Here is a 13,758-nt window from a genome sequence, read left to right as displayed (position 1 = left end):
GCTTGTTTAGTTTACACTCGAAGGTGATTGGGCTCTCGGGCGAGATCCCAATTCGTCAGTCACGACTGACGTAACGTCTCCGTTCCCTCCTTCAGGGAACGAGGGTTGCACAAGTAACCGAGACGTTCCCTTTCAGTCAGTCACGTTCTACGTTGCCAGCCTTGAGACTTCACCACCACACCAAGCACTGGCCATGAACCACTGTACGTTTATCAAACCTACAAATATCATTGCAAAGAACCAAACATCAGATGTCCATAAGACTGTTAAGAAGACGCATTAAGAAACTTTTCCATTGGTTTCATTCACTGTACAACTAATAATAACACCTTAAGAGCATTGCAGACCTCAGCATGTGCGGTTATCATACATTTAAAAGCCTGGTTTTGTGAGAGCGCACCTACTGCTCAGCAGAATGAAAATGAATTCCGTTAAATTTGGATTTTTAAGTGCACTAATAAGAAGGCAGCATTAAGAGTCTTATGTACAGGAGTAGTACAGGTTTGTCTGAGTCATAAAACAGGAACATACAGCCAGACATTCTCTGAGAATTAAGTGGAACTGGCCCTTCACTTAGCCTTAGAAATGTAACTGTATAGAGTCCTACTTTAGCTAACATTGCTACATGACACTTAAGAAAAACTTATGTTTGGATAGATTTAAACAGGAGTTCAAATTCAAATATAATTTTCAAATCTTCAGAAATTCATGCAGGGTCATTCTGTGTCAAATCAACCAAATTTCAAAAAATTACCCGGCTCATATTTTTGATTTTGCTAGTATTTTTTCTGAAGAAAGACAGACATGTATAGTGATGAAAGTCAAAATATTAAATGTCATGGATAAATATTTACTGAGTAATCCACTATTTTGCAGAAGGGGGTCAAAATGGCAATTTTCATCTGAGATTCAGAGGCAAATTACAGTGGGGGTAAAAATGACTTCAGAAAGATGGCAACATCATAATGTTATTTTTACACAGAGATTGCAATCTTTGTTGCATTATGTGCCAATGGTGGCCATTAAAAAATGGGGAAACAACACTTTTCAAGTTTTTTCTCCAAAGTTTGCATGCCTGTGACTCAAGACCTACTAAAGATATCTTAATGTCCTTTTAAATATTGGGTCTTCACAAACTTCCCTTTTGGCATCTTAGATCCCAAAAGAAAAGTTTATTAAGAACTAGAATCTAAAATCATATTGCGATATCTTTAATACTTCTTGAGTTATAGGCATGCAAACTTTGGAAAAAGAACATTTATGACACTCAGACAGATATGTTCAATGCAGTTATTTTGACAGAAGTAAACGAGATAAATCTCTAGTTTCAACATTATTTGTTTTTCAGACATTCCTCTTTAAAAGAAAAGAAGTACCATATTTTTGCAAATTGACCCACATTTGGTTTTTGACCACTGAAAATGTGTACATTTGAACAATTTACTCCTGGAGCCATATTGAAATTCCAATATCTCTGGAACCAAACCATATAGGGCCTTAAAAATGAAAATGCCAAAAGGGAAGTTTGTTAAGACCCAATATCTAAAAGGGCATTAAGACATCTTTAATGCTTCTTGAGTTACAGGCATGCAAACTTTGGAGAAAAAAACATGAAAAGTGCTGTTTCCCCATTTCTGAATGGTCACCATTGGCACATAATGCAACAAAGATTGCTAAAGTCAACAGATTTTACTAACATACCTACCAATATCTGTGTAAAAATAACATTATGATGCTGCCATCTTTCTGAAGTAATTTTTACCGCCCTGTAATTTGGCTTTGAATCTCAGGTGAAAATTGCCATTTTGACCGCCCTCTACAAAATAGTGGATTACTCAGTAAATATTCATCCATGACATTTAATATTTTGGCTTTCATCACTAGTCGTGTCTGTCTTTCTTCAGAAAATATATTAGCAAAATAAAAAATTTGAGCCGGGGATCTCTGGTTGAGTTGACACAGAATGACCCTGCAGTGGATTCAGATACAGCAGGGAATGTTGCTACTAAATTAAAATTAATTAATATAGGCCTATGTATTGCTTTAGCTCATAAAGCCTACAGTACCTAGTAATTTGTTAACTTTAACAGCCTAATCTGGTTGGCTGGCTTTAGCTGGTCTTCCAGCCTGGTCATTGCTGGTTTGTGGTTGGTTTTAGAGGGGTTTTGACCACTTCTTTAGCTGCTCAGGGCAGGAGACCAGCTGACCAACCAGCTAAGACCAACTGAACACCAGCTTAGCCAGACTAGGAGACCAGCTAAAACCACTTCCAACTTAAGCTGGTTTTAGCTGTTGTTTTATAAGTATATCACTTATATCCTAATCACTTTTAATAAGTCTATACCTTAACAAGGCTATCACTATTTAAATAAGTCATATTTTACCGTAAAATAAGCCCAGAGTTTACTGTGAAATAACGGCAAGAAAATACTTTAGTACTGAGGATGCATGCAATGATGCCTGAGCCCAGTTCACAAACAAATTTTTTAGCGCATGCATGTCATGGATCAGAATCAATTCATGAACAACTGACTTTTTATTTGGATCTTTTTTCCTTCAAAAAGACTCAAAAACTCAAGAGTCAGTTGAATCCGTCAGCTGAAATCAATATCAAGTTCTTATTACCGCCAGTAATAGTTTAATATATTATTTTCCCCAAAATATAAGCGAAAATGACATTTTAACTGAAATACTATATGTAGGCCTATAGCCCTACTTAAATTAATCAGAAGTGCATTGCATTGGGGAATGTATATCGATAGCCTATACCCAGCCATAATTCACTTACACTAATTTTGTAATATCAGTAATCACTATCAAATAAGGCTTCTCTTTTTTAGTTTGGGGTATTTGCCTCGATTAAAGTGTGGAGACGGCAAATCAAATCATGTCAGTGTAATTGAACAATTTCTTTAAAGAAAAACATCTGATAAATGCTTTGCAATGTCACACTTCATTCCAGCCCACAAGGGAATAATATCCATTTAATATTGACCACTTTAAGAGCACATTATAAACATGCTGCTGGCAGAAACATCCAATGTAGGGCAATGTCTAGGATGGGGCATAGTAAATCATAATCGCTTCAATAAAATGCATCATACATAATTGTACAAACATTTTGAACTGTAAACAGAGGGGCGAAAGATCAGAATGAATTATGATTATGGTATTGCTTCGATTCATGAAATAAATGATTTGGATGCACATGTTTGAGCACTATCAGATCAAGCTTGTCATTTTAATAAATAATCAATTCCAGTTTTAATTAGTTTCTCTCTTTTCCTCCTTCCCGATCCCGCCATATATTGATTAACTTCAACAAATCACATTTAAACGCTTCCAGCATGATCAATGGACATACCAACACACAATACTGAAGAAAGGGGTCCAGCACAGAACCGTGCAAATAAAATAGTGTGTTTTCTGTCTCAAGTTCATCTCAAACAAAAAGCATGGATCCCAAAGCGAAATAATCAAGAGCTCTTTCAGAACAACACATAGAAAGCAATATAACAAGCACATCACATACACTGCTACATATATCATGGAGTGCTTTTTCGTTTTCCACTGAATTTTGTTACCCGGATCTGATGCCAATGGACTGAGTTCTGCGTTTCTCTCCATTTCCAGTCTTTCAATCAGTGCGGCCAAACAGGAGCCACAGCTCCACCAAATGAACATGCGAGGAAATACACACACACAATAAGACATTGAGCACAAATCACACAGCCAGAAATATAAGTATCAAATATGTATGTCATATATGATTTATTAATTCAGAGCTGTGAGAAAGTATATGAAATGTTTTCCGATTCACACATGCATACGTGCTTTAAATACAAAGAGATCAGAAATTGAGGACGAGTGAAAAAAGAAATAAAAACATTGTCAAATGCTAAAAAAAAGTAAGATCTTAACCCGGTAAATTCCATTTTTGTTTTAAGCCTTTTTAATAGACACCTCAGAGCTGAGCTTTTCTGGGGGCGTTTGATGGGGAAATTGCTTCTGAGGTTCCAATTATATTTCAAATTACATTCAAATTAGGAATAATGAAAAATCCCTGCAGTTTAAAGAAGAGCAGGAGGATTGAATGACACTCAGAAAAGTGTAAATGAAGAAACACAGCAGGACAGCGGTGCAATAACTGTGTGCTTTATCCACATGAAATTGAATTTACATTAATTTGTCTGTTTTAATCTATTTTTAAACAACTTGATTATTATGCTGCTGATGTCTCCGTCTTGGCTTGCTTGATCAAGTATTAAAAATAAATCTTTTTTTTTTTTTTTGCACATCAGTATAAATAATTAATTCTTTAAGCTTCAGAAAAGAATTAAAGTAATTGTTTTTCTGTCCTGTTTGCTTGCACATAAACAATCTCGCGTTCTCATTGTGATTTATCTATATTAAACCGCAGAACATCTCAAAAACAGAACCTTCTGTTTTGTCCAGTCTCTAATTATAAGAGCCGTTTGGGGAAAGTGTTTTTTGTTGCTCATGTGAGAGATGGTTCATGGATAATAACAAACTTTTATGAGAGAGATGAAAACACAAAGCAAGCTTTAGGGAGAACTGTAATTCAGTGAAGAATTTGAAGCTTTCAGCAAAGCTAAATTTATCCATATTATCACAGGAGTGCTCGTATAACTTTTAAAGCATTTTATGCTTCACAGACATTTCTAGTCCATTACTTTTTACACACATTACGTTCTGAGATTTGAGACATTTGGGGTAAAATGTCAAGTGAAAAGTAGCTTTTAAATGCTATTTACTTAGTTGGATCTTACCAACAAAGAATGTCAGCAGCATAAAATCAGTCTGATATTTTTAACACTTCATATTGTTATGAATTCTGTATATTTAATGTCATACATAAAGGTGCAGGAGCTGCACCTTCGTAGGTATTTAAGCTGGAAGCAATTATTTGAAGTTTAAAATGTCTTGATGGATTTGTTCATTACAAACATGCAGCTTTTGGCTTCACAAGACCTTAAGTGATGAACTGGAATCATGTGGATTATTGTGAGGTTTTCTCATTCCGACGGCACCCATTCACTGCAGAGGATCCATTGGTTAGCAAGTGATGTAATGCTACATTTCTCCAAATCTGTTTTGATGAAGAAACAAACTCATCTGCCACTTTTATGGCCTGAGGTTGAGTAAAGTTTCAGCAAATTTTCATTTTTGGGTGCACTATTCCTTTAATGACTGCTCATTGCTAATTCTGTTTTGTTCAATTAAATGTAATACATCAAGTATTTTCTCTCGTAACATGTTTTTATGAAGAGTTGTGATTTTTTTTCAAATGTAAGTGATGTAAAAGAAAGAAAGAAAGAAAGAAAGAAAGAAAGAAAGAAAGAAAGAAAGAAAGAAAAAGAAAGAAAAAATGCATTCATTGTATAACTTTACATTTATTTGAAAAACATTGAGCATGTTCTTGGGAACTTTTCTTATTTTCAAACCATTAAAGTTTTTCAGTAAATATACTAATATAATTTAATATAATATAATTAATATAATTTAAATGCATTGTTTTTACAGATTTATATCAGCCAAAATTAATTTTAAATATTCATACAAATAAAATAAATTACTTTTTTAAAAGGTACACTAATGTGGATATTTTTGGCTGTGATAAGGTCAATATAAATGTTAAAAATAAATCTAACTATAATTTACTTTGGAATCAAAGTGCATTTTTAGAATAAAAACAGCAATAGTTGCATCAGAAGTGGAGTCATTATGAGACATCAGTAACTCACATTGTAAGTGTTTTGACAGCACAGATGAACTGCTTTATCATATCATAATTATTTTTCCCTGAGTTCTACAGTACCTATATTTTTAGTACATTTTTAGTTGTTGACAGCCAAGCCTTTCTTATCCAGAGTCTTAAATTCTGAAAGTGTTTTCAAAATACAATGAACTCTTTTATCTCAAAAGATTAAGAAAAATATCCCTATAAATATATAATAAACCTATTTTCCAAATTAAGGCATCAGCAATGTTTGTGTATGTGTGTGAAATGATCTGCACTGGCTTTAAAACAACAGTCAGAAAGATCCGACCAGTGAAGAGAGAGATGGACAGATGTCAGTCCTTCAGTATTTGTTCTAAAGTTGAGAGAAGGTTCCTGAGTCCGTACATGTAGCTCTCATCCGGACTGTCGCTGGGAAATACATGAGCAAAATCGATCATCTTCACCTTCACTGTCTCCTCCTGTCCAAACTGCTTCTTATCCCCCATTCCAATTTCCTCATCTTGCTCTTCTATACTTCCTCCATGTTTTCCGTTGGTGTTTCTCTCATGCTGAATGTCGTGGCAGTATGGAGGACTGTGTGTTAAACTGCTCTGAAAGCTCAAAGCCTTGCTCTGTGGCTCCCCCTGCTGATGTTCTGTTGCTGGATCCGCTGGCTTGTGTTTGGATTTATTGATTGTGTGAGGAGAGCCCTCATACACCAGCAGCAGAGAGCTGGCATAGAAATGCAGCTGAGTCTGGATCTCAAACCAGCGGAGAATGCTTCGGATTTTGGAGATAATCAGAGAAACTGCATGCCTCTGTAGTTCTTGACCATTGTGGAAGAATCTGCTCAGGCCTAAGGGAATACAAATTCACAGATTCATTTTTGTGGCTTCATGATCAACGTGAACCGCAATTTCATTTTTAGCATTAATATAAACATAGTTCACATCTATCCAATTCTTTCTTTCTTTCTTTCTTTCTTTCTTTCTTTCTTTCTTTCCTTGATTTATCCAAGTCTAGAAACCACAATTAAAAATTATAAAATTAAAAATTACTTTTTTAAAAGGTACACTAATGTGGATATTTTTGGCTGTGATAAGGTCAATATAAATGTTAAAAATAAATCTAACTATAATTTACTTTGGAATCAAAGTGCATTTTTAGAATAAAAACAGCAATAGTTGCATCAGAAGTGGAGTCATTATGAGACATCAGTAACTCACATTGTAAGTGTTTTGACAGCACAGATGAACTGCTTTATCATATCATAATTATTTTTCCCTGAGTTCTACAGTACCTATATTTTTAGTACATTTTTAGTTGTTGACAGCCAAGCCTTTCTTATCCAGAGTCTTAAGTTCTGAAAGTGTTTTCAAAATACAATGAACTCTTTTATCTCAAAAGATTAAGAAAAATATCCCTATAAATATATAATAAACCTATTTTCCAAATTAAGGCATCAGCAATGTTTGTGTATGTGTGTGAAATGATCTGCACTGGCTTTAAAACAACAGTCAGAAAGATCCGACCAGTGAAGAGAGAGATGGACAGATGTCAGTCCTTCAGTATTTGTTCTAAAGTTGAGAGAAGGTTCCTGAGTCCGTACATGTAGCTCTCATCCGGACTGTCGCTGGGAAATACATGAGCAAAATCGATCATCTTCACCTTCACTGTCTCCTCCTGTCCAAACTGCTTCTTATCCCCCATTCCAATTTCCTCATCTTGCTCTTCTATACTTCCTCCATGTTTTCCGTTGGTGTTTCTCTCATGCTGAATGTCGTGGCAGTATGGAGGACTGTGTGTTAAACTGCTCTGAAAGCTCAAAGCCTTGCTCTGTGGCTCCCCCTGCTGATGTTCTGTTGCTGGATCCGCTGGCTTGTGTTTGGATTTATTGATTGTGTGAGGAGAGCCCTCATACACCAGCAGCAGAGAGCTGGCATAGAAATGCAGCTGAGTCTGGATCTCAAACCAGCGGAGAATGCTTCGGATTTTGGAGATAATCAGAGAAACTGCATGCCTCTGTAGTTCTTGACCATTGTGGAAGAATCTGCTCAGGCCTAAGGGAATACAAATTCACAGATTCATTTTTGTGGCTTCATGATCAACGTGAACCGCAACTTCATTTTTAGCATTAATATAAACATAGTTCACATCTATCCAATTCTTTCTTTCTTTCTTTCTTTCTTTCTTTCTTTCTTTCTTTCTTTCTTTCTTTCTTTCTTTCTTTCTTTCTTTCCTTGATTTATCCAAGTCTAGAAACCACAATTAAAAATTATAAAAATTAAAAATATATAATAATAACAACAACAACAACAACAACAACTATTATTATTATTATTATTATTTATTGTTGCTGTTTGTTTGCTTGCTTTCCAAGCCTGGAAATCACAATTTAAATAATCATTACATTTAAAATAAATAAATAAAATGGTTAGAGCCCTGTGCATAATAATAATAATTATTATTATTATTATTGTTATTATTTGTTGTTGTTGTTGTTGTTGTTGTTGTTGTTGTGCACCTCAGTTGTGGTATTGAAGGTGGAAGAGAGTGCTGTACATTCCCTCCCCCCCCCTACAATCCCTGCCGGTACGAGACTCAAACCCACAACCTTTGGGTTATGAGACTGACTCTCTAACCATTAGGCCACGACTTCCCCTTATTAAAAATATATAATAATAACAACAACAACAACAACTATTATTATTATTATTATTATTATTTATTGTTGCTGTTTGTTTGTTTGTTTGTTTGCTTGCTTTCCAAGCCTGGAAATCACAATTTAAATAATCATTACATTTAAAATAAATAAATAAAATGGTTAGAGCCCTGTGCATAATAATAATAATAATTATTATTATTATTATTGTTATTATTATTTGTTGTTGTTGTTGTTGTTGTTGTTGTTGTTGTTGTTGTTGCTGCTGCTGCTGCTGCTGTTGTTTGTTTGTTTCAAAGCCTGGAAATCACAATTAAAAAACATAATAATAATAATAATAATAATAATAATAATTTGCTTGCTTTCCAAGCCTGGAAATCACAATTTAAATAATGATTACATTTAAAATAAATGAATAAATAAATAAATAAATAAAATGGTTAGATCCCTGTGCATAATAATAATAATAATTAGTATTATTATTATTGTTGTTGTTGTTGTTGTTGTTTGTTTGTTTCAAAGCCTGGAAATCACAATTAAAAACATAACAACAACAACAACAATAATAATAATAATATTAATAATAATTAATATGGAGCTAATAAAACATTTTTTAGCTTTATAATTTAAGAAAGAAAGAAAGAAAGAAAGAAAGAAATATAATTCCATACACATAACATAAAATAACTAATAATAATAAAGTTGGAGTCACACCATATTTTAAAGTGTCCTTTCCGAGACTGCGTCCATAGAACTGGTCATGAGTGATGTAACTGTCTGAGTTGATCTGGTACACCTGAGGTGAGAAGATGAGAAAGAAGATCAGAGGAGATCCATCACAAACACTGCAATGAAGAGAAACATGAAAGAAACATGAAAACTGATTCAAAACAACAGGCCTGCCTTGAAGTCTAGAAATGAGCCTTAGCTAAATACACCACACAGACAGATATTAGGTAAAACAGTCCAATCTTGATTGTGCCTAGGCCTTAAAATGCTGGCTACATAGGCATCTCACTAGGTTTAGAACAGCTCTGGAGAGACTGGCATGTGATGAACCTCACTGAATGGATCCTTCCACACTACAAAACAAATGAAACAAGCTGAAATAACACGGAAAGCAAGAGCAACAGACAGAGAGGAGAGAGAGGAAGGAGAGGGTGACAGCAGCTGGCAAATATTTCCCAGCCTTGAGACACTGAAACCAATTAGGTGCAAAGAAACAAGAAGAGAAAGCAGAGAGAGAAGATGATTTACTGAGAGGCTGGGGGATGGAAACAACAGAGGAAAAGAGATGGAGGCATCACACCTTAGTGGAACTTACAAGGCTGCAAAAAACATCAATAGCAAAATGCAACATAGTTTCTTTATCCAAATAATTTGATTGTCTTATAAATTCGGGAATGTTTCCTGGGTTGGTTTGTCTGTCTTTACTGTAAAAAAATGCTGCACAGTCAATCAGAACATGTTTGATTAAAACTGTGTGGAGCGGAGCTATCCAGTGTGACATCATTGACAAAATGTCCTTTCAGCTGTAATTTATCATTGATAATATTTATCATAGTTGTTTTCAGATTAACAGGGCACAGACGTTTTTTATATTTACTTTAAGAATAAATATATTTTCAAAAGTGGTTTTACAAAGATTATTAGCAACAGTGGCAAGGAAAATCTTCCGTACAGTCAAAGCAAATTTCAAGCAAATTTGTATTTTGCAAGGAACATTGTTATTTTAATATCATTTGTCATATTATTATAGTATTTATTCATATTTAGAATTAGATTTTATTTTTATATTTTTATTTTAGTTTAGGTTTTAGTAATTTTGTTATGTGTTTTTGTTATTTTTATTCGTTTTTTTATTTAGAATTATTTTTTTTTGGTTTTTTTTAATTCACCTTCAACTTATTTCATTTAGTTGGCAAGCAACATTTCTTCTTTTTTCCTAATTTTTTTAAAGTTTTTCATTTAATATTAGTGTTGTTTCACTTCAGCTTTATATCATTTAGTGAAAAAGATTTTAAAAGCTTAAAAGTTAACAATAAATATAATGGCAAGTAAGCAGAGTTTAATTCTTATTTTTGAGAAATTATATGCAAATTAATTTTTTTATTTAAAAAATTAGGGGTGTCAATACAATAAAATTATCTCAATTAATTTCATGATTACCAGTTTTTGGAAAGCATTTTGGAAGAGTACCATTTTTGCAATTTTACTTTTTAGCCACATTTTAATAGGGATTTCCACAAAGAAAAAACAAACAAAAAAGTCAGTCATCTATAATTCAGTGAATGAGCATAAAATGTCACTGTTTGTATCATGATAAATGCATCAGAACCAGGCGATCTTTAAACTCAATGACTGAATTAATTTTATCTATCTCTTCTCATGTGACCTTCTTCACAGCCAGTGGAGCACAATGAGGTGTAGAAAGCAAAAGCAGAGGAGTGTGTGCACTGACCGCTGGTTTCATCACAATCTTATCATCAAATGTCTTATCAGTATTCCTCAGAGGTAATTAACCAAGTGTCCGGATAAGCTCTAAATATTGATCAAGCCTTACTAGACAGCAGACGGGGATTTCTGTTGTGCAGCACTGACACCGAACCTTTAGAGCCCTCACTCGGGTGATCTGAAGCTTGATATTGTGTTTATGAAGCCTCACAGTTTGTAATAAGAAAATCAGATACCGAGAGGAGGATACAGAGATAAAACAGCAGAAAAATAGGAGATCCTGCATAATGAGAATAAGGAAAGTTAATAAATCACACACACGCTGTCTCACCCTCATGCCCAATAACAGGAACCCGATCTCTTCCATCAGAGGATACTTGCTAATCTGCTCTTCACGTTTTTCTTTTGACGCAAAGGGGTCGTAACTTCTCCTCCCGATCTTCACATCCATGATGCAGGGCCGTAAGAACCTCCTCGTCACATCCTCTAGTTTCAGATACAGCTCTGAGAAATAGGAGAGAAGAAGAGTTCTGAGAGTACTTTCACACTAAAATGACAGAATTACAGCCATTTTTTGGAACATTTTTATCCACATTTTTAAGCCTTGCAAACAATTGGTTTTCTGTAAAGTACACTATTGATCTTTAGTCAACAAGATGGCGCCGTAAATGGCAGCCACGACGCTGAGCTCCGCAATTCTTCTGATGTTTTTGTTTGTTTGTTCTGTGTTTTGTCATTCTTCTTCTATAAGTTTTACCGGAGACAAACTCCTTAAAGGGGTCATTGGATGCTACATGCACTTTTACAAGTTGTTTGAACTGAAATGTGTGTTGGCAGTGTGTGTACACAACCATCCTATAATGACAAAAATCCACCCAGTGGTTTTTTTTTAATCTACTAAAATCTTTACCCCTTTCTTAAATCGAGCCGATCTCAGATGCCTGCCTGTGTGATGTCATAAAACAGGCCCCTCCCACGATAGTTTGATTGACAGTCGCGTTTCAGCACAGACTGGACTGCCGTCTTACCTTAGACCCGCCCTGAGTGAGCTGTCATCAGTCTGCCATTGTTTCACCGCCGGAGCAGATGTAGACAAGAATGACTCCTAAGCGGTTGAGGTGTTCTGTTGTTGGATGTAATAATGAACATAGCAGTCGCCATTTACTCCCGACATCTGAGCAGCTGAAGACGCAGTGGATTACGTTTGTTTTTGAAGAGAATGCACCCCCGATCTACATAAATGCTATGTTCGCGCGAATCATTCATGATCCAGCTTCACATACAGAAGAAGTGAGTATAAGGTTTTTTAGTATAAGGGAAAACGAGAGGTGGTGGATTGTGTTTCTAAATCAACGAAAGTTGATGTGTTCAGATGTAACAACTCTAAAAAAGGTGTGCTGTCCTAACTTAGAGGCACTCTTCATAAACTGTAAACCTTTCTACTCTCCGCGGGAGTTTTCCTCTTTCATTTTGGCGAATGTGTACATTCCTCCGGATGTGTGCGTGAGCGCCGCGATGCAACAGCTGGCCAAACAAATAACTGAAATGGAGCAAAGGTACCCAGACTCTATTTTAATCATTCTTGAAGATGTTAACAAATCAAATCTCTCCCGTGAACTGCCAAAATACAATCAGCACATTACATGTCCCACCAGAGACACCAATATATTGGATTACTGTTACACAGCAATAAAGGATGCATATCACTCTGTCCCACGAGCAGCTTTAGGCTCTGATCACTGTTTGGTTCATCTTATACCGACCTACAGGCAGAAACTGAAATCAGCTAAACCTGTTTTAAGGACTGTTAAAAGATGGACTAATGAAGCAGAGCGGCCTCACTGATTTGGAGTGTTTTGAATCTGCAGCCACTGATCTGGACGAGCTCACAGAGACTGTAACTTTATATATCAGTTTCTGTGAGGATATGTGCATCCCTACCAGGACATTCTTATCATTTACTGCCCTTATCTGCACTTCACACATTCACCTACACCCCCTGCAACTCCCTCCCTCCCCCACCATTCAACCTGCGCTTAAGGTCTGTGTAGGATGTGAACCGGGTCTTCAGGAAGCAGAAATCTAAGAAAGCTTCAGGCCCAGACAGTGTTTCACCTGCCTGTTTAAAAGTCTGCGCTGACCAACTGGGCCCCATCTTCACACAGATCTTCAACAGATCTCCAGAGCTGTATGAAGTTCCCTGCTGCTTCAAACGCTCCACCAACATTTCGGTCCCCAAAAAGCCCAAAATCACTGGACTTAATGATTACAGACCTGTCACTCTCGCGTCTGTGATCATGAAGTAATTTAATGGCGCTTTTCCACTGTGTGGTATGACTCAGCACGGCTCAATATAGCACGGCACGGTTCAGCTCGGCACGGTTTTCGTTTCCACTGCAGTTCAGTACCGCTTTAGAGTGGGCGGAATTATTCACATGTCGTTATAGTTGCACCGCCTCTACTACCACGACTCCTAAAAATAACTTTTTCATTCCGCTTCGCCCCATCAAGCTCTCGCTGGATCCGCCCCTCTGCTATCAACGAAAGGAACGTCTGTTCTTCCGCAACAGACAACAAAACTTTTTGGTTGTTAAAAAAAGGTGCGCTCGTTCAAAACAGTTGCGTTGACTTCCATCTGTCAGTGGATCACCAGCTTCCTGACAGACAGGCAGCAGCTAGTGAGGCTGGGCAAACTCACATCCAGGACTATCACCATCAGCACTGGCGCCCCTCAGGGTTGTGTACTCTCCCCACTGCTCTTCACTCTCTACACGAATGATTGTACTTCAAAGGACCCCTCTGTCAAGCTCCTGAAGTTTGCGGACAACACTACAGTCATCGGCCTCATCAAGGTTGGTGACGAGTCTGCTTACAAACAGCTTACAAACAACAATTTGGT

At 36.1% G+C, this 13,758-nt stretch overlaps 2 protein-coding genes across 2 annotated transcripts; both read right to left on the bottom strand.

The window, feature by feature from the left end:
* Nucleotides 1-5,635: 5,635 nt before the first annotated feature.
* Nucleotides 5,636-6,904, bottom strand: LOC107549140 (inositol polyphosphate multikinase-like). Its single transcript, XM_016230122.1, has 2 exons — nucleotides 6,877-6,904; nucleotides 5,636-6,599 (listed from the first exon to the last, which is right to left on the bottom strand). Exons 1-2 carry the CDS (start codon nucleotides 6,902-6,904, stop codon nucleotides 6,097-6,099), a joined length of 531 nt encoding a protein of 176 aa, XP_016085608.1. The 3' UTR covers nucleotides 5,636-6,096.
* Nucleotides 6,840-13,086, bottom strand: LOC107549139 (inositol polyphosphate multikinase-like). The gene is made up of 4 exons (XM_016230121.1): nucleotides 13,021-13,086; nucleotides 11,191-11,361; nucleotides 9,120-9,201; nucleotides 6,840-7,803 (listed from the first exon to the last, which is right to left on the bottom strand). Exons 1-4 carry the CDS (start codon nucleotides 13,084-13,086, stop codon nucleotides 7,301-7,303), a joined length of 822 nt encoding a protein of 273 aa, XP_016085607.1. The 3' UTR covers nucleotides 6,840-7,300.
* Between the last annotated feature and the right edge of the window lie 672 nt (nucleotides 13,087-13,758).

This window comes from Sinocyclocheilus grahami, unplaced genomic scaffold (genome assembly GCF_001515645.1).
Source record: "Sinocyclocheilus grahami isolate Dianchi unplaced genomic scaffold, SAMN03320097.WGS_v1.1 scaffold363.1, whole genome shotgun sequence".
Classification (NCBI taxonomy): Eukaryota; Metazoa; Chordata; class Actinopteri; order Cypriniformes; family Cyprinidae; genus Sinocyclocheilus; species Sinocyclocheilus grahami.
Note: the sequence above shows the minus strand (reverse complement) of the source record. Positions and strands in the feature narration are given on the sequence as shown.

Bases quoted from the DNA above. Each gene is read 5' to 3' on its own strand.
- LOC107549140 (XM_016230122.1), bottom strand. From the start codon at position 6,904: ATGCACTTTGATTCCAAAGTAAATTATA. The intron at 6,600-6,876 runs GTTAGATTTATT...GTATTCCCTTAG, and splicing joins TGATTCCAAAGTAAATTATA to GCCTGAGCAGATTCTTCCAC.
- LOC107549139 (XM_016230121.1), bottom strand. From the start codon at position 13,086: ATGTTGGTGGAGCGTTTGAAGCAGCAGGGAACTTCATACAGCTCTGGA. The intron at 11,362-13,020 runs GTGAAGATGGGG...TATTTCTCAGAG, and splicing joins GAGATCTGTTGAAGATCTGT to CTGTATCTGAAACTAGAGGA. The intron at 9,202-11,190 runs GTGAGACAGCGT...TTCTCACCTCAG, and splicing joins TCCTGTTATTGGGCATGAGG to GTGTACCAGATCAACTCAGA.